Source organism: Camelina sativa, chromosome 3, assembly GCF_030686135.1.
Source record: "Camelina sativa cultivar CO46 ecotype springtype chromosome 3, ASM3068613v1".
Lineage (NCBI taxonomy): Eukaryota > Viridiplantae > Streptophyta > Magnoliopsida > Brassicales > Brassicaceae > Camelina > Camelina sativa.
The window spans coordinates 10,047,197-10,066,560 of NC_141882.1; the positions used below are offsets into that span (position 1 = coordinate 10,047,197).

The 19,364-nt window shown below is 35.2% G+C and overlaps 5 protein-coding genes across 5 annotated transcripts; 1 reads left to right on the forward strand and 4 right to left on the reverse strand.

Moving 5' to 3' along the window:
* Positions 1–1,060: 1,060 nt before the first annotated feature.
* On the reverse strand, positions 1,061–2,207 carry LOC104776527 (uncharacterized protein At1g24000-like). Its single transcript, XM_087508793.1, has 3 exons — positions 2,049–2,207; positions 1,719–1,955; positions 1,061–1,576 (listed from the first exon to the last, which is right to left on the reverse strand). The coding sequence occupies exons 1-3, from the start codon at positions 2,137–2,139 to the stop codon at positions 1,323–1,325; spliced, it is 582 nt and encodes a 193-aa protein (XP_087364919.1). The 5' UTR covers positions 2,140–2,207; the 3' UTR covers positions 1,061–1,322.
* A 1,637-nt stretch (positions 2,208–3,844) lies between these two features.
* On the reverse strand, positions 3,845–4,668 carry LOC109132253 (uncharacterized protein At1g24010-like). Its single transcript, XM_019243643.2, has 2 exons — positions 4,514–4,668; positions 3,845–4,414 (listed from the first exon to the last, which is right to left on the reverse strand). The coding sequence occupies exons 1-2, from the start codon at positions 4,614–4,616 to the stop codon at positions 4,086–4,088; spliced, it is 432 nt and encodes a 143-aa protein (XP_019099188.1). The 5' UTR covers positions 4,617–4,668; the 3' UTR covers positions 3,845–4,085.
* Positions 4,669–12,487: 7,819 nt separating this feature from the next.
* LOC109124858 (MLP-like protein 423) lies at positions 12,488–13,470 on the reverse strand. Its single transcript, XM_010500616.3, has 2 exons — positions 13,226–13,470; positions 12,488–12,872 (listed from the first exon to the last, which is right to left on the reverse strand). The coding sequence occupies exons 1-2, from the start codon at positions 13,410–13,412 to the stop codon at positions 12,595–12,597; spliced, it is 465 nt and encodes a 154-aa protein (XP_010498918.2). The 5' UTR covers positions 13,413–13,470; the 3' UTR covers positions 12,488–12,594.
* Positions 13,471–14,458: 988 nt separating this feature from the next.
* LOC104776530 (putative serine/threonine-protein kinase PBL28) lies at positions 14,459–17,017 on the forward strand. Its single transcript, XM_010500622.3, is given in 8 exon segments — positions 14,459–15,020; positions 15,120–15,307; positions 15,446–15,461; positions 15,464–15,643; positions 15,713–15,876; positions 15,960–16,064; positions 16,280–16,402; positions 16,501–17,017. Coding segments are annotated over 8 exon segments (1,125 nt in total). The 5' UTR covers positions 14,459–14,911; the 3' UTR covers positions 16,741–17,017.
* LOC104776529 (GCN5-related N-acetyltransferase 5, chloroplastic) lies at positions 15,307–18,737 on the reverse strand. Its single transcript, XM_010500621.3, has 4 exons — positions 17,762–18,737; positions 17,383–17,677; positions 17,184–17,262; positions 15,307–15,624 (listed from the first exon to the last, which is right to left on the reverse strand). The coding sequence occupies exons 1-2, from the start codon at positions 18,436–18,438 to the stop codon at positions 17,389–17,391; spliced, it is 966 nt and encodes a 321-aa protein (XP_010498923.1). The 5' UTR covers positions 18,439–18,737; the 3' UTR covers positions 15,307–15,624; positions 17,184–17,262; positions 17,383–17,388.
* Between the last annotated feature and the right edge of the window lie 627 nt (positions 18,738–19,364).

The window sequence follows — 19,364 nt, forward strand, 5'->3', positions numbered from 1 at the left end:
GATATTTATATGTCTTTTTTTTTTTCAACAACATAAAATATGGCATATGGTTTATTTTATTTTTTAGGAAGCGGTATATTTTTTCCTTATAAAATACTGTTTATTTGTAAATCTCTCTCATATAGTATACGATACTCCGTATTGGTATTATAATAACAATGGGCATATTTGTATCTTGAAAGACACGTGACGTCCCTATATTCTACCTCTCTGATTCTGAATCAGTGGCGGTGGAAAGATTAAGAAAAATATATATTTACTGTGGCACTGTGCTAAGTGCTAAGTAACCATCATAAACGTATTCATACATAGAGGTTAATAGTAAAGGTCTTTTCACCGACCAACTTAATTCAATTTTTCCTATAAAAGCATTTTTACTACCGTAAAATTGAGCGGAAGTAAACAGATCTAGTCTTCATTATGACGATAGATTGTAAACACATAACAACGTAACTATAGTGTAGATTGAAATTGGTTCTGAAATTTTGAAATAAATATCTCCTCAAGTCATTTTTCTATTAAAGCAAAATACCATAGCTCTGTATATTTCAAAGTCAAACTACCAGAAATTTATACTTTTGAACTCTTATTGAACTTTGACCAACGCTTACTAATTTAAATATTTGTGGTAGTTATATATGTAAATCGTGGAGGTGTTTTGGTAGTTTTGGATATCATATAAATTGGCATTTTAAGGAATTTCTAACAAAAGTTTGACAAAAAAAAAATAAGGAATTTCTAACAAATAAAAACTATACATACGATGAAAAATTGTTGGAGAGATCTATAGAATGTTAAATTGAATAGTTTACATTGAGACTTATGTTTTAGATTTCGAATAAAATTTTTGGATCTTAACCATTACTAAATATTAATGTATATATCTTCTATTAAAAAAAATATGCATAATTTCTAGTATACAAACCTTTCCGTAAAAAAGCCTAGTTTTATTTTGATACATCAATTAGTTCTGTTCTGTAAATTTCAATTAGTTCTGTTCTGTAAATTTCAATTTACAATAAGTAGCCAACTTGGTTAGGTTCAGTTGCCTTCTCCATAATTTTTTAAGGTCAAAGGAGAATATATCTTTATTAAGCAAACAAGTTGCATAAGCCGCCAATTAGCTCACCCAGTTGTGAAAAATTATAATCATTCGGTCCAACAATAATATGCCAATAGATATTCATTATAATATAGCTATACGATCGAGTCCGTAAATCCCAAAATACCAAACGTTTATTGCAATAAATATATAGATATGTATGGCAGTTTATTTAGACGACGTTTTGCAATGTAGACGAACCTTGCAAGTTAGGACATATTTATTTAAGGGTTTTGGCATCGATCATCTGGATTATATAAGCAGCTGTGTTGATGGCTAAAAATGGGTCATCGCTGTCATCAGAAATCTTTTCGCCCACTACGGTCCATTTCAAGTGGCTACCATCACCATCTTCCGAAGGCGTAACGACGATGGTTATTTTGAACGTCTTGTAGTTCCTCAAGATATAACTGGAACTGAGTTTTACCGTGGTTTTCCTATTCGTCCAATCCTGAGCCTCGATCTCCACCTCATCTTTTATAGTGAAAACATAGTGATTAGGGGTTTAATCGAGAAAACATGATGAATCAATGGGATGCATGAAATGTACAAGAGTTACCATCATAATTTACTGCTTCCATGAAAGTTTTAAACAATTCTTCTGCCGGAGACTTACGATAAACATCATAAGTTCTGGGATTTGTGTTGGTGGAGATGTGTGGATCGACGTGGATGTCATCGGGAATCTTCTCGAACTTGACGACGTTCCATTTCACACGACTGCCATCACCGTCATCCATAGGAGTAATGGTGGCGGCTATTTTTAATTTGTACTTCCTCAAAAAATCATTGCTGGTCACATTCATCGTAGTTTCTCTTTTCTCCCAATCCTCAGCCTCGATCTCCACCTTATCTTATGTTGAAACATAAAAATTAAAGGTTTAGTCGAAAAAATAGTTCGCAGATTAATCAATAATTAAGATGTATGTAATAGTTGAAGACTTACCATTGTTTTTTAATCCTTTCATGAAATCTTTAAACAGGTCGTCCGCCTGAGACTTCATGTCAAACTCATGAGTAGATTCGTTTAATGCCATTCTCTATTTTTTTTTGTTTTTGAAGTCTATGTTATGTGTGGGTTTGATAATAACCTTCTCAGTGTGGTTATATAGAAAGTCAGAGGTTTATGACAGTTACATTAAATAAAATCACCTAAGGCCACCCATCTAACTTTTTCACTCTGTGGAATCTTTTTAAAACCTACAGCTTCAGTATTTGAATTGCAGACCACATTGATTTCAACAGCCTAATTTGTGTATCGATTAACTCAATCTAGCAAGTGCTAATTTACGTAAATTATTTTGTTTTAAGATACATTTTTAGAAATATATGATCACTAGTCAAATTCTTCTTAAATGACTCTTGCTCTATGAGCTTCATGTAACACAAAACGCGTTTTATTATTTTGTCTTTTATAGTATACGATTATCAACCCATGTGAACGTTATGAACTAAGACATGACTAGTGAATGTTGTGGAATAAATACAAATATATAAAAGCACACGTCACTCAACTTACATAAATTGAGTCACATATTATTTAGCAACCCGATTTCGAACTTGTTTAGTTATTTTATCTTATAGCGATTAACTGGAATAAAAAAAAAAACCTCATTAGTATAAATACAATAAAACTTCTATAAATTAATACTTTATAAATTAATAAACACTATAAATTAATAAATTTTGCTGGTCCCAAGTCGGGCCAGTGTAAAAATTAACAATATTCGATAAGATAATAAGATAATAATTTTTTCGAAATCTCCTTATAAAATATGGTCCCAATAATATCATAAATTAATAATTATGTAAATTTATATATATATATATATATATATATATACTGATATAATAGTGTATATTTCTCCTAAAGCTCAATTCTATAGAACAATTGTAATGTTGTATTTTCAACTTATAATAATATCTCTAAACTATTTTATAACATGTCATACAAATAATTAAAATTTAAAGTTTTAATTTTTAGATATGCATCATTTACAATTTGATAATTTGACAGATTATTAAAATAGGAGAATTGATATTATTATTCATAGATTTGAATTTATGTGTCTCATGTGTATAAGTCAATTTGTTTATAATATTTGTAATTTATTGTAAATAGTGCTTTCTAAATATTACAAGTTCAATTCCTAAACCATAAAATTTATAACATCCGAAAGTTTAATCTTATTTTGCTATAGTTGTTCCAATTCATAATTTTTAAAAAATAAACAATTAAAAATATATCTACAAATTAATAATTATTAATTTACACTATAAAATAATAATTATTAATTTATAGATAAATTAATATCACTATAAATTAATAAAATGTCTTAGTCCCAACATTATTAATTTATAGAGGTTTTACTGTAGTGAATTAATAATAAAACAATACATGCAGTATATTTTTAACTCGAACTAAGCAAAGTATGTTACTGAATCTTCAATCTCCTTCAAAACCTTTTTTAAAAAAAAAGTATAAGTATGAGGAAACTGATGAGTGAGTAAAAGCGATTGTTTCTGTAAGGTGAGGGTTTGTGTAATTGTGTTCATCAATCTCTTAACTAAAAATGACAATACATGAGGGTGTGATGTGTTCATGACTCTCACCAACTATTAGTAACTCAGTATGTTGAAAAAGTAAATTTACATGGAAGAATATTTGTGCATAACCAAATTAACTTAAACCATAAGCAATTAATTTACATTGCACAATTCACATATGCCACTTACCCAATAATAAAACATGGATTAATAAATAATCCTTTTTATTAGAATTTATCGTGGATACAACAATAATATGCAGATCAATATATTAATTATGCATCTTGAAAGCTTCAAGAGCAAATCCTTGCTAAATGCCAACCATTATTAAACGATAACTAGTATCAATCATCATAAATTATTATAAACTGTATGATCAATATATAAACTATATCTATGAAGTCTCATGTACTCTGTTTGACTATTTCAGATCATTCTAAAGTTGTGAGAAGATATTCTCATCCATCGCCTGAAAGTATATTGCAGTACTGTCGACGATGAAACGTGGGTCCTTGATGTCATCGCTAATCTTCTCATACTCTACGGTCCAGAATGCTCGGCCACCGTCATTACCTTCCGTGTGAATGACGGTCATGGTTCCTTCGAGCTTCTTGTAGTTATCCGGGTTTCTCGACTTGGCCTCTTCATGATCAATAGTACTGTGGCTGAAAGGTATTGCGAGAGTCTTGAACCACTCCGAGATCTGAAAGCCCTCCATTCTTAAATGAATTTTTTTCTTCTCTGTAGGTACCTCCTCAGCCAAAGCTTTGGTGAAAACATATATAGCAATTAGAGTTGTAATCAAGAAATATTAACTGAATTATGAATCAACATATGTTTTCATATGTAATGGGAAATAGTTACCTTTGTTTTTTGTGGGTTTCGCTATCTTCATGTAACCTTGACAGAATCTATACGCCGGAGACTTGATATCAAACTCAATAGAGAGATATCCTCCTAGTGTCATTCTCTATATTTTTTTTCTCTCTAAGTATATTATGTTATGTGGGTTTGATAATAATCTTCTCAATGAAGGCCTTTCTATTTAGAAAGAGTTTGATGAAAATTTTACAATAGTTATTACTTTTTTACGGTTTTACCTAACTGTCACCATCTTCTGGATTTTTTATAAATTTGAGCAAAGCTTAAAAGCGAAACTAATAACAATTTGCATTCTGCTTTATTTTTCTTTGGTGAAAACCATTGCATTCTGCTAATGAACAATTAATTAAATAATTTATGTCGTTATGCATGGGAGATTATATAAATTGTGCAGACCAAATTTGTTTTTTTTTCTACCACATTGATGGCTTGTAATCGAACATTTTCAATGGGGAATTCACAAAAATATGATAACTTTTGTTTTTTCGACTTTCCAATAGAAAACCAAATGATCAATATATATAACCATTAAGAAACTAAAAAATGAAATACACAGCTTATTTAAATAATTAAAAATGGGTTTTAAAATTAAAACAGTGCAAAATCAATTAAGAATCCTTCCTTTTAGGGAATTCTCCAGTTTTCAAAAATATATGGACTAATACCAAATATATTTTTCGAAAGCATATGATTTATTAGTTTAAATTAATATTTCTAATTGACTAGAGACTGTAAAAAGAGTAATTTATTTATTAAAACATGGTATTGTTTTTGCAAAATTTGTTTAAGTTGTATATGAGATATTTTTCAATTCATAAAAACTTAACAAAAAAAAAAGTGATTTATCTTAGAAAAAGGGATTTATCTATGTAACTATCTCTCTTAACTCAAAATGGCAATGCATGAGGTGGTACGATGATCATGACTCGTTTATGAAATATCTGTCCCCACTTATTATCTCTCGCAAAAAACTTTTGCTTTTCTACAAAATGAATTTGTTAGAATGTACCTACTACATGGGACTAAGACTATGATTCTATGAATGGTTGTTGGTTTTCAAATGGTGACTATTTTTAAAGAAATCTATTTTGGCTAAAAACTTGAATGGAAAAAAAATAGATTTTTGAAAAACAAAATCTAGAAACTATTGTAAAATCTACTACCATTCAAGGCCTAAATATTATATTAGATTTTAAAAGAAAAAAAAAACAGATCAAACATGATTTAAAAAATCAATAATGAATTGATATACTGGATCTTGAGCCACTAAATTGAATATTGATTCTTCATCCGAATCCAAGTAGCAAAGCAATAAATAATGTTGTTGATCATTGCATGCATGATGGCAACCGTCAAACTCAAACCACATTAAGTCATTATATTACTCATTAACGACTCTTCAATTGTTCGATTCGACTGTTTTTCTTTCAAATTTGGCTTTTGTAAAAAGCTTATTATTATGACCTTGTTCTTCTCCTATATTTAATTTGAATAAAAAAAACTTTTTTAAGATACGGTTTATTTTTATTTTTCATTGTTTAGACGAGTTTTGTTATTCTTCCAATAATATTTTCATTATTTTATTAAAAAGACGAGTTTTGTTGTTAAGACTCTTATTCTAAAAAGGTTACGTTCTTTTAGTTTATCGAGCTTAAGCCTGAAAAAACACCTTTTCCCTTTAGCTTGATTATACTATTTGGGTATCCTGATTCCCACTTACCTTTTTCAATTCTAGTGTTTTTTTACTGTTCTTCTTCGGTGAATAGTATATCTAGAATTGCTTGGTCGGTTTTTGAGTTTTCGAGTCAAATCTTTAGATCTTAGTGGGGATCTTGTTTCTCTGTCTCTATTAAAGATAAGTTCTGCTGTTAACGGTTAAAATGTTAGCGGCTATGGATAAAGCTTTGATGGCTATGTCATTAGAAGAAGAAGATGTTCCATTTTCTCTTCCTGATCTTCCGGAATTCAGTTCGTGTGAAAGGAATGAGCTAAGTATTATTGGAAGAATTCTGAATGCGGATTGTCACTCAGTTGCTGGAGCGATTCATGAGATGCCAAGAAAGTGGCAAAAGTATGATAAGGTTAGAGGCATAGCGTTATCTAAGGAGAAATTTCAATTCATCTTTTCTTGTGAACATGATCTAGTGGATGTCCTGCAAAAAGGTTTCCATACGCACAATGAATGGGGTATTGTTGTTGAGAGATGGTCTGAGATTCCTCCACCAAATTTGTCTGGGTGCAAATTCGAAACATACCTATCAATCACTACACAGCTTTGGGGATCACTTTAATTTGTGAAATTCTTGGGCAAGTTATTCAAGTAGCTTTCGATCCTGATATTACTCAAGTGAACCCTTATGTGAGAGTTCAAATTCGGCTTGATGTATCGAAACCGCTTAGGAAGTCCAAAGTTATAGGTTTGCCTCATAATAAATCTGCAGAGATCAAATTCCACTATGAAAGAGTTCAAAGAACATGCCATAACTGTCAACATTTATCTCATGAGGCGTTTGTTTGTCCGTTAATCTTTAAGAGTTTAGAAGACACAGCCTTGGCAAAAAAAGAGGGGATGTGGTTTCAAAACCTAAGCCAAATCCCCTTTTAACAAATTCTGACCCTTTGTTCAGAGTTCTTGGTGAACATCAAGTGGGGATCAATCCTCTCTCGGGACGTCCACGTATTGCGCCTGAAGTGTTGGAAGGTATGCGTCAGTACTTGACTACAGCAAATGGAGAGGATTTGGTGATCAAGGTTGAAAGAGTTAAGAAGTCTGTGGCTGAGGATGCAAAAGTCCACTTTTACCCAAAAATCTGTCCTCAGTTTGGAACCGGTTCCCCTCATCTCTCATAATGTGGATATTGGAAAAGGACGGGTTTTTGGTTATACTTCAGAAGGAAACTCGGAAAAAACGATCTTGGATGTTCAAGAGGGCCAAGTTCCTTTGGAGGGAGGTTACAACCCATTTTCAGCTTATGACAGGATGGGGGATAGCTCTTTTGAAGCTCAAGGAGGGGAGATGTCTGGTTCTTCCTTTGATCTAGTTTCTCTTATGGCTAGTTCTTCGGTGTGGTTCATCTGAAATTAATCCTTCCGGTTACAGTCAAAAAAAAGATAAAGCCAAGGATAAGGAATCAAAAGAAAGCTAGGAGGTTAAAAAGTAAAAACAAGGATATAAAGGAGGCAGATGTCATTAAGAGTTTGGGATCCTCGGCAGGGATAATTGGTAAAAGGAAAGCAATAAGTGATTTGGAAGGTGTTGCCAAGGCTGGGAGAGCAAAATCACCGTTGATGGTCCCAAATGAGGGACTGTCCAACATCTGATGAGCATTCTGAGTTGGAATTGTTAAGGTTTGGGGCGGCCTCAAGACTTGACAATTCTCCGTCTCATGGAACTGCGTAAAAAGCACTTCCCGGAGATTATGTTCTCGATGGAAACTATGAACTGTAAGGATATGATTGTGGATATTCAAGTTTGGCTAGGTTATGATAATGTTTTTACTGTTGACCATGTTGGGAGTTGCGGGGGTCTTGCTTTATTTTGGAAGAAAAGTATTGATATGGAGATCTTGTATAAAGATAAGAATGTGTTGGATATGTCTGTTCATTTTGGATCCAACAATTTTTTCATTTCATGTATATATGGGAATCCTAATGCTCACTTCAGACAAGATGTTTGGGAACGAATCACTAGATTAGGCCTTAATCGTAAAGAAAGTTGGTGTATGGTGGGTGATTTCAATGAAATCCTGAATAATGATGAGAAAATTGGTGGTCCTAGAAGAGCTGAATCTTCTTTCGTTCTGTTCTCGTGTATGCTTAAGGATTGTGGTATGAGTGAACTCTCTAGTTCTGGAAATGAGTTCACTTGGTGTGGTAGAAGAAGATCTCTTTGGATTCAGTGCAAGTTGGATAGGTGTTTTGCTAATAAGAACTGGTAAACCTTGTTTCCAGCAGCAAACCAAGCTTTTCTCCCAAAAATGGGATCTGATCATCGTCCAGTTTTGGTTAATCTAGTATCTTCTCAAGAGTCCTATAAAGAAAAATTCAGATTTGATAAGAGGTTTTTGCATAAACCTCTGGTCAAAGAAGCAATTGTCAATGCTTGGAATTGTGAGTCCAATACTAAAGCCTCAGTCTCTTAGTAAGTGGAAAAAGGTGAACGAGTGCAAATCTAAGGAAAACATTACTCGGCTTCAAGATGATCTGGAAATGGTCCAATCTTCTAGTTCTCCATCTGCAGAAAGAATTAGTTTTTTGAAAGCAAAACTTGTTGTGGCGTATCGTGAAGAATAAAGTCATTGGCAACAAAAAAGCATAGCAAAATGGATGGTTGAGGTGGTTCTTCCATGCTTCAGTCAAGAATGCAATGAATAAGAATGGTTTTGAAAAGCTGGTTGATGTCAATGGTACTATGCATAGAGCAGAGGCGCCAAAAGGGGAAATAGCAGCGTCTTATTTTCAAAATCTTTTTTCGACTTTATCTCCCTTTAACCCTCAAAGTTTTCTAGATGGGATGATTCCCAAAGTTACTGATGGGATGAATCAGACATTGTTAGCCACGGTTTCAAAGGAGGAAGTTAAGTTTGCAGTTTTCTCCATTAAACCTGCTAGTTCTCCAGGAGCCGATGGTACGACAGCAATCTTCTTTCAACAATATTGGGAAGTGGTTGGTGAACAAGTTACCAAAGAGGTAATCAAATTTTTCTACATGTTGTGTTTCCATTGGAATGGAATTTCACTCAAATCTGTCTGCTGCCCAAGAAGCTCAATTCTCCGCTTATGAGTGACTTGCGGCCTATTAGCTTATGCTCTGTGCTATATAAGGTTGTTGCAAAGATCATGATGGCTAGACTCCAACCTCTCCTGCCTGAGATTATGTCTCCAAACCAATCCGCTTTCATTCCGGAAAGGTTAATTTCTGATAATATATTAATAGCTCACGAAGCTGTCCATGGTCTTCGGACTCATAAAGATATTTCAAAGATTTTCATGGCAGTAAAAACCGATATGTCTAAGGCATACGATCAGATGGAATGGATTTTTCTTGAAGGAGTTCTCATTGCTTTAGGATTCAAAAGAAAATGGGTGGATTTGGTTATGTTTAGTGTCATTATTGTTACTTGTACTGTTCTGATCAATGGACAGCCTTTCGGCTTAATCAACCCGAAAAGAGGGTTAAGACAGGGTGATCCACTGTCTCCTGCTTTATTTGTTCTTTGTACAGAGGGTTTGACTCACATGCAGAGCCGGCCACAAGGCCAAGCAAGCAAAGCACATGCTTGCGGCCGCTAATAACATTAGCTATTTTCGGCCGACTTTCCAAGAAAGATCTTGTGGTCTAGTGGTTTAACCCATCCACGTTAAGTCTGTATTCCCTGGTTCGAATCTTGCTATTGTGTTAATCAATTGTTTTTACTTTTTTTTAGAAGAAAAGTATACCAAAAACAAAAATTATGAGGCCCATTTTCCTCCCTCACTTGTAGCCTAGTATATCTCCACGCCAGCTCTGCTCACATGTTAAACAAGGCAGAATCTGATGGTTTCATTAATGGTATCCAGTTCTCTCCTCAATGCCCTGCAATTCATCATCTTCTTTTTTCAGATGATAGTCTGTTCTTAATCAAGGCTTCCATAGATCAGGCGACAAGGCTCCAAAGTATTCTTGCAGAGTATGGTGAAATTACAGGCCAGTTGATCAATTTGGATAAGTCTTCGATCACTTTTGGTAGCAAAGTGGATTCAAATGTCAAGGTCAAGATTCAAGAAAAACTGGGAATCGTGAAAGAAGGAGGAGCTGGAGTATACCTTGGTCTCCCAGAATGTTTCAGCGGGTCAAAGTTAGATCTGCTTGCTTACATTCATGACAAAATGAAAGGCAGAATGTCAGGTTGGTTTGCTCGTTCTCTTTCTCATGGGGGAAAAGAAATTCTTCTTAAAGCGGTGGCAATGGAAATGCCAGTATTTGCGATGTCTTGTTTTAAGTTACCAAAACAGACCTGTGAGAAATTGACGTCGGCCATGTCTGCATTTTGGTGGGATTCAGTAGAGGATAAAAGGAAAATGCATTGATTAACATGGGAAAAACTCTGTCTTCCAAAACATTTAGGCGGGCTTGGTTTTAAAGATATTCAAATTTTTAACCAGGCTTTGTTGGCCAAGCAAGCATGGAGGATTTTGCAAGATGAAAACTGTCTGTTTGCAGCTTTTTTCAAAAGTAGATATTTTCCTGATTCGGAGTTTCCTTCTGCTGATCTTGGAGACAGACCTTCTTTCGCATGGAGAAGCATTCTGTATGGTAGGGACTTATTAAAAAGAGGGCTGAGACAAATGATTGGGGATGGTGAGTCCACTTATATATGGTCCTCTCGCTGGATTTTGGATGGGGTCATGAGGGCTCCCTTAATGAAGAATATCATTTTTGATTTGGATCTCAAGGTAAATGAGTTGATAGATGAATCGACTTTGAATTGGGACTTGTCAAAGCTGAATTTTCACTTTTATCCTGGAGATGTGGAGCTAATCAGGAAAATCAAGCATGTCCCTTTATCTAAAGACTTTCTCATCTGGGAGCATACAAAGAGTGGGGCTTATACAGTTAAATCCGGTTACTGGACAGCTTATCAAAGAGAAAAGATAGAGTTGGTAACTGAAGCTCTGATGCAGCCCTCAATTCTCCATATAAAAGATTTGATTTGGAAATGCGGGACGATACCAAAAATAAAGTCTTTTGTGTGGAAAGCTATTTCTGGAGGCATCCCTGTTGCGGATAAAATGATAGCTAGGGGTCTGAAAGTTGACTCAAGGTGTCGAAGATGTGGTTTGGAAGGAGAATCTGTCAATCATGTTCTCTTCTCGTGTACGGTAGCAAGACAAATATGGGCTTTATTCAACTTTCCTTGTCCAGAAAATGGGTTTGATTCTCAATCTCTCTATCAGAATCTGTACTATCTGCTATTGGTAGGCAAAAACACCAAAGTACAGGTTGAAATCCGGAAAGCCTTCTCATGGATTCTTTGGCAAATTTGGAAAAATAGGAATCTGTTTTGCATTGAAGGGAAAAGCTTTAGTCCTCCTGATACAATTAACAAAATCAGAGATAATGTTCAGGAATGGATTTCTGCTCAATCCTTGAAGGAGGTATCGGCTGAGCATGTAACTCAGTGCTCGTCCAAAGCAAAAAAGTATTGGTCTCCCCTGCCTTCTAGTTGGTTGAAATGCAATCCTGCATCTTCGTGGGATAATAGATCAAACAGCAGTGGAGCTGCTTGGGTTCTGTGGAATGATGCAGGAACTGTTTTATTGCATAGCAGAATTTCTTTTGCTGATATATTTTCAAAACAGGATGCAAAGATTCAAGCGTGGATTTGGTCCATTGAAAGCATGCTAAGCCTCAACTACAACAAAATCATCTTTGCCTCAGAGGATAAAGAACTTATTGGAGCTATTCTTAGGCCAAATGCATGGCCTTCCTTCAAGTTGCAGTCCTTTCTGTTGGGAGCAAGTTTGGAAAAAAATTTGTATTGGAATATAGTGTTGAAAAACAGAAACTCAAATCTTGGAACTCACCTTATAGCTAAGAGTGTCACAAGAGAGGATTGTCGCCAATCGTACATAGCAACGGGTTACCTTATATGGTTACAAGAGCTCTTTTTAGAAAATATGGCTAGGCTTTAGTCATTTCTGTTATTCATGATTTTGCTAGTTGATTGTCTCTGATCCGTTTTTTTGTAAGTGTACTGGTCTCAACCATGTTGAACAATCAATATATATAATATTTTAGCGAAAAAAAAAGGAAGCGGTTTATATTTTTTCCTTATAAAATATGGTTTATAATTTATAAACCTCTCTAATATTGTTCAAATACTACGTAATGATATAATAATATTCATGGGCATATATTGTAAATACCTGACGTGTCTCTATATAATATACTCCGAAAACCAAACCGCACAATCATAAATAAGGATAACTCATGAAGAGGATCCACTTTATTTAACTTCTTACTTAGATAATACAGAGACCCGCGATAGAACCCACACTTATATATTTCAAAGATTCAACTTTTAAGTGCTTTGCTTAAGGAGATATTCGTCTATCTCTTTGAAGTTCTTGACAGCAAAGTCCTTGATGACGTGTGGGTCAGCGATCTCATGGCTGGTCTTCTCAAACTCACCAGACCATTTCAGAAGGCTTCCACCGTCCTTAGGAATAACTGTGATCGTTCCTTTGAACGTTTTGTAGTACTCCAGCATTTCGCCGCCGATGATGCTGTACGACATGCTTTTGTTCTCCAAATCCACTTCTTCGATCCTCTCAGCCGATATCTTCACCAGTGGAGATCCTATATATACGGGCAAAAGTAGAAATTAACAAGTAACATATTTTGAATAATTTTATGGTGAGAGGGTGAAACGTATATCATCTAGGGTTTAACTACGCTGAATTATAGGCTTATAGCCCATTAAGCATGATATGGATGGTTCTATCTTATTAAAATCTTTATTACATACATCTCTTCCGATCTAGAACCACACTTGGTCTTTTGAAAAATAAATGTCTTCTTGAATGAAGTACTCAATCTTGGGTGCGACAAAGATTTATGGTTCTCTCTCCATTCAATTTTGCCATTTAGGAAATTATTCGAAACATAAGTAATGAATGGTTACAAATTAAAGATAGAACGAGACAATGTACCTTCTCCATAAGTAATGAGGCGAATGGAGCCAGGAGCGTTCCCATCGCCAGCAAGAACTTGAATGGTTTTGTAGTCATTAGGGAAAGCTTTGGGAAAGAAATTGATGCCGTCGCCAAGGGCTACCCAGAACTTTTCAGCCGGAGACTTAACCTCAACCTCCACATGAAGAACACCACTCAATCCCATTTTCCTAGTTTAAGAAGAAAATAAAATTTAAACTCAAGTATTATATATGTCTTTGAATGATTTTTTTAATACAACTCGTCGTGTCTATATATAGAGAGAAGTTATGAAGCCTTTAGTGATATGAAAAATTGCATTTACTATGTGGAGCAACCTATACAACTAACCCAAAGCTTATAAATATCTTCATTTGCTATGTCAACCACTCAATGAGGTGGATGAATCAAATAATAAATTGGGTAGGTAGTCTAAATATGACGTCGACTGTGTTTTGTGTCATATGATTACCATTGCCTCCAACTTTCTTTTGTGCCTTTCAACAAAAGAACTATGAACCAAGTAGCACATTTTACATATGAAGGCCGGGGATCTCATTTATGACCCCGCTCATAAAAACTGTGGACCAATGTGAACCCTGATGAGATTGAATTATTGGTTTTTTTTTTTTGACAATCTTTTTTTTTTTGACAATCGAGATTGAATAATTGGTTCTAAATAATGTATTATCAAATAAATCAGTAAATGCGGAGGAGTCACGTCACTCAAGTTATACAAACATTTAACAACTTGATTGCAAATTTATTTTCATAAGAATAAAAAAATTATTAATGATAAAGATCTGAAATATCTGCTATTAACTTTCTAAAATGATCTTCTTGGTGCAAAATCATCATCATCGTTAGGTACTTTTATTTCGCTGTTCTGCTAGGAACAGCATGTTGTTGTCTTCCGTTGGTACAAAACGGCAAGCACTCTGTAATCATAAAATAGAAACGACAAACAAAATTCTACAGATGAGTCATCATGTCTATTTGAAGCAAAAAGTTCATCCGGACCCAAATTTTGAATATATAATTGGATACGTTAAAGTTACAGTATCCTAGGATTTGACAAGGTAATTATAATACTAAGATTGCTTTTAGGAAAATTATAGGTTTTCTTACAAATATACTTATAGATATATCTTATCTCTCAACGGACGCATGAAAACAACATTATTGATTAAAAAACATATATAGACTATAGTAGAAAAGAATTGAAACGAGAAAGGGAAGGAAAAAAAACTGAAAGCAGCGTCCCATCTCTCTTCTTGATCGACACAGATACGTACGTATGCATGTTCTGATAGATTCAGACAAGAGAACCGAACCGAGAACTCGACATTAAAGTCTTCCTCAAGATGCTCTCATTTTCTTTTGCTTTACGTACATGTAATCTACGTATTCTTCAGCTCTACCGTCTCTTTCTCTTTCTCTCTCTCTCTTGAACTTCGGTAGTTGAAATACTGCTGTTGAGTATTTCAGAAATCTTACCCTCAAAATCAATTAACTCCATACACTCTTCTATATCTATCATCTTCAACCACAACAATCTTTTCTGTTTCTTTGGAAGCAACTAACTTCCAAAGGATTCACCACTACAAAAAGACGAACCAGAAGCTTTCTTCTCATGGTCTCTAGCATCCACAAAGCATAGGAAAAGCCAACCCCAAGCTAAAAGCTATGCATTTTCCACTTGTTTCGGCTTGGAACAAACGAAGGAGAAGCAAATCTTATGATACGGATCCATGTACGTTCCTTTTCTCCATCATCTTCGCCAGATGGCATAAAAGTATGTTACCATTTTTGTTTTCCGACATTACTATTACTGAATAAAAAAAAGGGTTTAGGTGAAACTGAAACATCTTTGTGAAACTAACCTTCTTCTCAGGGGTCTACAAAACAGCAGAGTGCTGGCAAATCGAAGAACAGGCGTCTCAGCCAAGGAAACGAAGATACGGGTCATCAGTTTATACCCTCAAGGAAATGGAGGAGGCCACTAGTTCCTTTAGTGATGAAAATCTACTCGGTAAAGGAGGCTTTGGCCGAGTTTACAAAGGCACTTTAAAAACAGGAGAGGTAGTAACTATATAGCTTTATTTATGTGATTTACAGTCTTTGTAATGTTAGAAACAATTTTTACAAGTAAATCTTGAGAATGATGAGCTATTAGAATAGCATACATATTATCTTGATCCCTCGCTATTTGAATTGAAGGTAGTTGCAATCAAGAAGATGATTTACCTCCTTTTAAAAAAGCTGACGGAGAAAGAGAATTTCGTGTGGAGGTGGATATCTTGAGCAGACTTGACCATCCAAATCTGGTCGCTTTAATCGGCTATTGTGCAGATGGAAAACACCGGTTCCTAGTATATGAATATATGCAAAATGGAAACCTGCAAGATCATTTGAATGGTAAGTCAACGAAAGAAAAGTCCTATCCACGAAAAGCCAATTGGCCACTAAACCGTGTCTTTATCACAGGAATTAAAGAAGCCAAAATAAGCTGGCCAATAAGGCTCAGGATTGCACTTGGGGCAGCAAAAGGACTAGCGTATCTCCATTCAAGTTCTTCTGTTGGGATTCCAATTGTTCACAGAGATTTCAAATCTACTAACGTGCTACTAGATTCCAATTATAATGCAAAGGTGCTTATAAAATAAATGGGTGCTCTATGCCGCATTAATATCAGCCATACACTAAAACTATGACGTGGGTATAATCCTTGCAGATATCCGACTTTGGACTAGCAAAGTTGATGCCAGAAGGGAAGGATACTTGTGTGACAGCAAGAGTTCTAGGAACATTCGGATATTTCGACCCAGAATATACATAGGTAAAGATTCTTACTTACATCTTTACATGATTATTATCCTGTAAATGAGGATGAGATGGCAAAGGGTTCAGTATAAGCTACTTACTAAATTCAAATCTTGCTAGTAATGACATGAAATTGCTAGGAATCGGAACTTTATCTCACTCACATATCAGAACTCAAAGCAAGGAAAGACAGTTTTTAGCATAATTTTGTTCCAATTTTTCCTGTGGCAGACAGGTAAGCTTACTCTACAAAGCGACATTTACGCATTTGGGGTTGTACTGCTAGAACTACTTACTGGACGCAGAGCAGTTGACTTAACTCAGGGCCCAAATGAACAGAACCTGGTGCTACAGGTAAAATGGACTTCCTAGGTTCTAAGATTCACAACAAAATGTTGACTGATCAAGAAACTAACATTGGAATAAACTGCTCAATTTTCTCTATGTTTCAGGTTAGAAATATACTGAATGACAGAAAGAAATTGCGAAAAGTTATAGATGCAGAGCTGCCTAGGAATTCATACAGCATGGAAGCTATAGCTATGTTTGCTGATCTCGCGTCACGGTGCATTCGTATAGAGAGTAAAGAGCGACCTTCAGTGATGGATTGTGTTAAGGAACTGCAACTTATTATCTACACAAACTCGAAGGGTGGTTTGGGTGGGACGATTCCTACATTCAGAAGGCTCTAGACACCAAATTCTTTGAAACCAGTAATATGGATTACTATCATAATCCTAAAATGAGAGGCCACTGATGAAACTTGATAACATAAAACAAAGTAATCTTTAATTATATATATGGGAATATTTGAATTCAACTTCCAGCTGCTAAACGATATTATTTGGATGTATATATATATATACTATAGAGGCACAAAGCATATTGAATCAAACAATACATGTATTTGTATGGTATGTGTATTTGTCATTTATATTTTGCAAGAAGAGAAATGAGTATATAAATAAACAGGTGTAGCCCTTTTCTGTTTCGTTTTGCCTTATGCTTGAAGATTGGACCACATATATATATGAACAAGTACAGAATTACTGCCACTACTAGAAGCATGAAGCAAATAACAACAGGTAAAGCTTGTAAAATACGTTTGATAAACATAAGAGCGTGTGTAGCGTACCTCAACTAAGATTTTATAAACAGCAAGTTGAACCAAACAGGGTATGAACCCGAGTCCTTGGTCAAGTCACATTTAGCTCCTACATGATGAATCACAACCAATTATGAATTACTTGGTTTACATCAAAATTTTGTTATGAATTCAAACAAGGGAGACAAATACCAAACCAATTGGTACATTGATAGAAAAAAAACCGTACCCGTGTTCACGCATTAGCAGATGAGGTGAGCTCATTTTCAGACCTCTCTATATCTACCGTATCCGAAGGACTGGTGCAACAAGGTGGAAGCTTTTTGCGCATCAAATGCTTACGTCGTTGTAACATCAAAAGGACCAAAACAGTATCTGTCTTCACAACCTCATACCCTGCTTTCTTGTACATATTGAAAGGAGCTTCATCCACCATCCTACAATGCAAATATACATCCTTTGATGGACTAATCTGAGATATCAGTTCCTCACTCGCCTTCAACAAATGCCATCCAATTCCCCTCCTAACAAGTCATAACACAAATCAACAAGATTTAACAACACAAATCTTCTTGGAATCATACAGTACAGAGAGCAGTGCCAAATACCTTCTAAGATCTTCTTTCACAGTCATGTTGCAAATATAAGGCGATTCCTTAGGAGGAGTTGGGGAAGGAGGTGAAGCATTAGCGCCACGTTTATCCAAACACACCTCTACAGTACCAGCCATCTCAGCCTCCTCTCCATCACTACACCCATCATTTTTTTTCCTAAAGAACCCAACTAAGGTCACTGCGTGTGGCAACACTTCTCTCCTCTCAATCAAATACTGCTTAACCAAAAACCGTAACACAGACTGATAACCAGAAGGCAATAACATAGATTCACCAAATGACTCAGCCAAGAGATGCACCGTCGAGTCCATCTCATCGGATCTCATAACCCGAACCCACATCGTCCCAGATTCAAGCTCCTGAAAATACGCAAACCCTTCGAGAGTTTTCAACTTCTCCAACTCGTCGTTGCTCAAAAACCTCCCAGTGCGAAACGATTCCTCTAGAAACGCGTAGCTTCCGGTCGATTTCGTAGCTTCTTCATCTCCCGTTTCTGTAACTGTCGAGACAGGAGAATGCGAAGGAGGGAAAGCGAATCTGAGGTTGGAGGTGGAACGGTGAGATTTACACGGGTAGAGTAAAGGATATCTAGGCGAAGAAGAGGAGAATCCAAATTTCGTTGGTTTGAGAGGATCAACAGACAAAGCGAGTGAGATGCTGACGGCCGCCATTGATACAGACACTATTATCTCCGATTTGGTGGTTTAAATTGGATAAAAATAACACACGACGACATAATATTTGGTGATCTCTATACTAACCTCTAAAACGCGGCGTTTTCAATATACCACATTAAAAGATTATCGAAGAGGAGGAGCAACGCTTCCTCATATGGAGTTGGAAGCTTCTGTTTATTCCCCAGTCTCTGCTTTTCCCTTTGTTTAAAATCCACGTCACCACCAGCTTGGACTTCTTTGTTTCCACTTCCTCTCATAGTAGCTCTCTATGAACCTTATCAATTTCCCTCTTTAGTTTGTACTTTGTTCCCGTGAGCATTATTAAGGGTGACTAGAGAAGCATTATCTTTATTTTGGTTCATTTGGTATGTTATATGCAGGAACTAAGTACAATAGCACATCTAATTTTGGTTTATGAAGAGATGTTGCCGTTTGCTCAGAATCTGGAACTAGGTACAATAGCACATCTTATTTTGGTTTATTTTGATTATCTTGCAAAATGAATTATTCTTCTCTCATGATTGCAATTTTCACTCATTCGTTAACATCTGAAAGTTGATTAGAGTGTTATATATCTCCCAATATGTCACTCTACATGTCCTTTTCGTTGAGGACTGCACCGATTAAGCAACTTGAAAACGGTTATGAATTTGCTTTGCTAGTCATTTTTTTTTATCATTTCTTAATTTGGTTTCCTATTTTTGCAGAAAAATTAAATAAAAGTTATAAAAAAAAAGTGTGAAGATGAGACAGTGGATAAGCCGGAAACAGCTGAGAACATAAAAATACAGTAAATCTTCTATAATTAATAAACATTATTAATTAATAAATTTTAAAGGTTCTAAGTTAGAATAGTGTGTAAAAATAACAAAATTTGATCAAATAATAAGATATATTTTTTTTTGAAATCCTTATGTAAA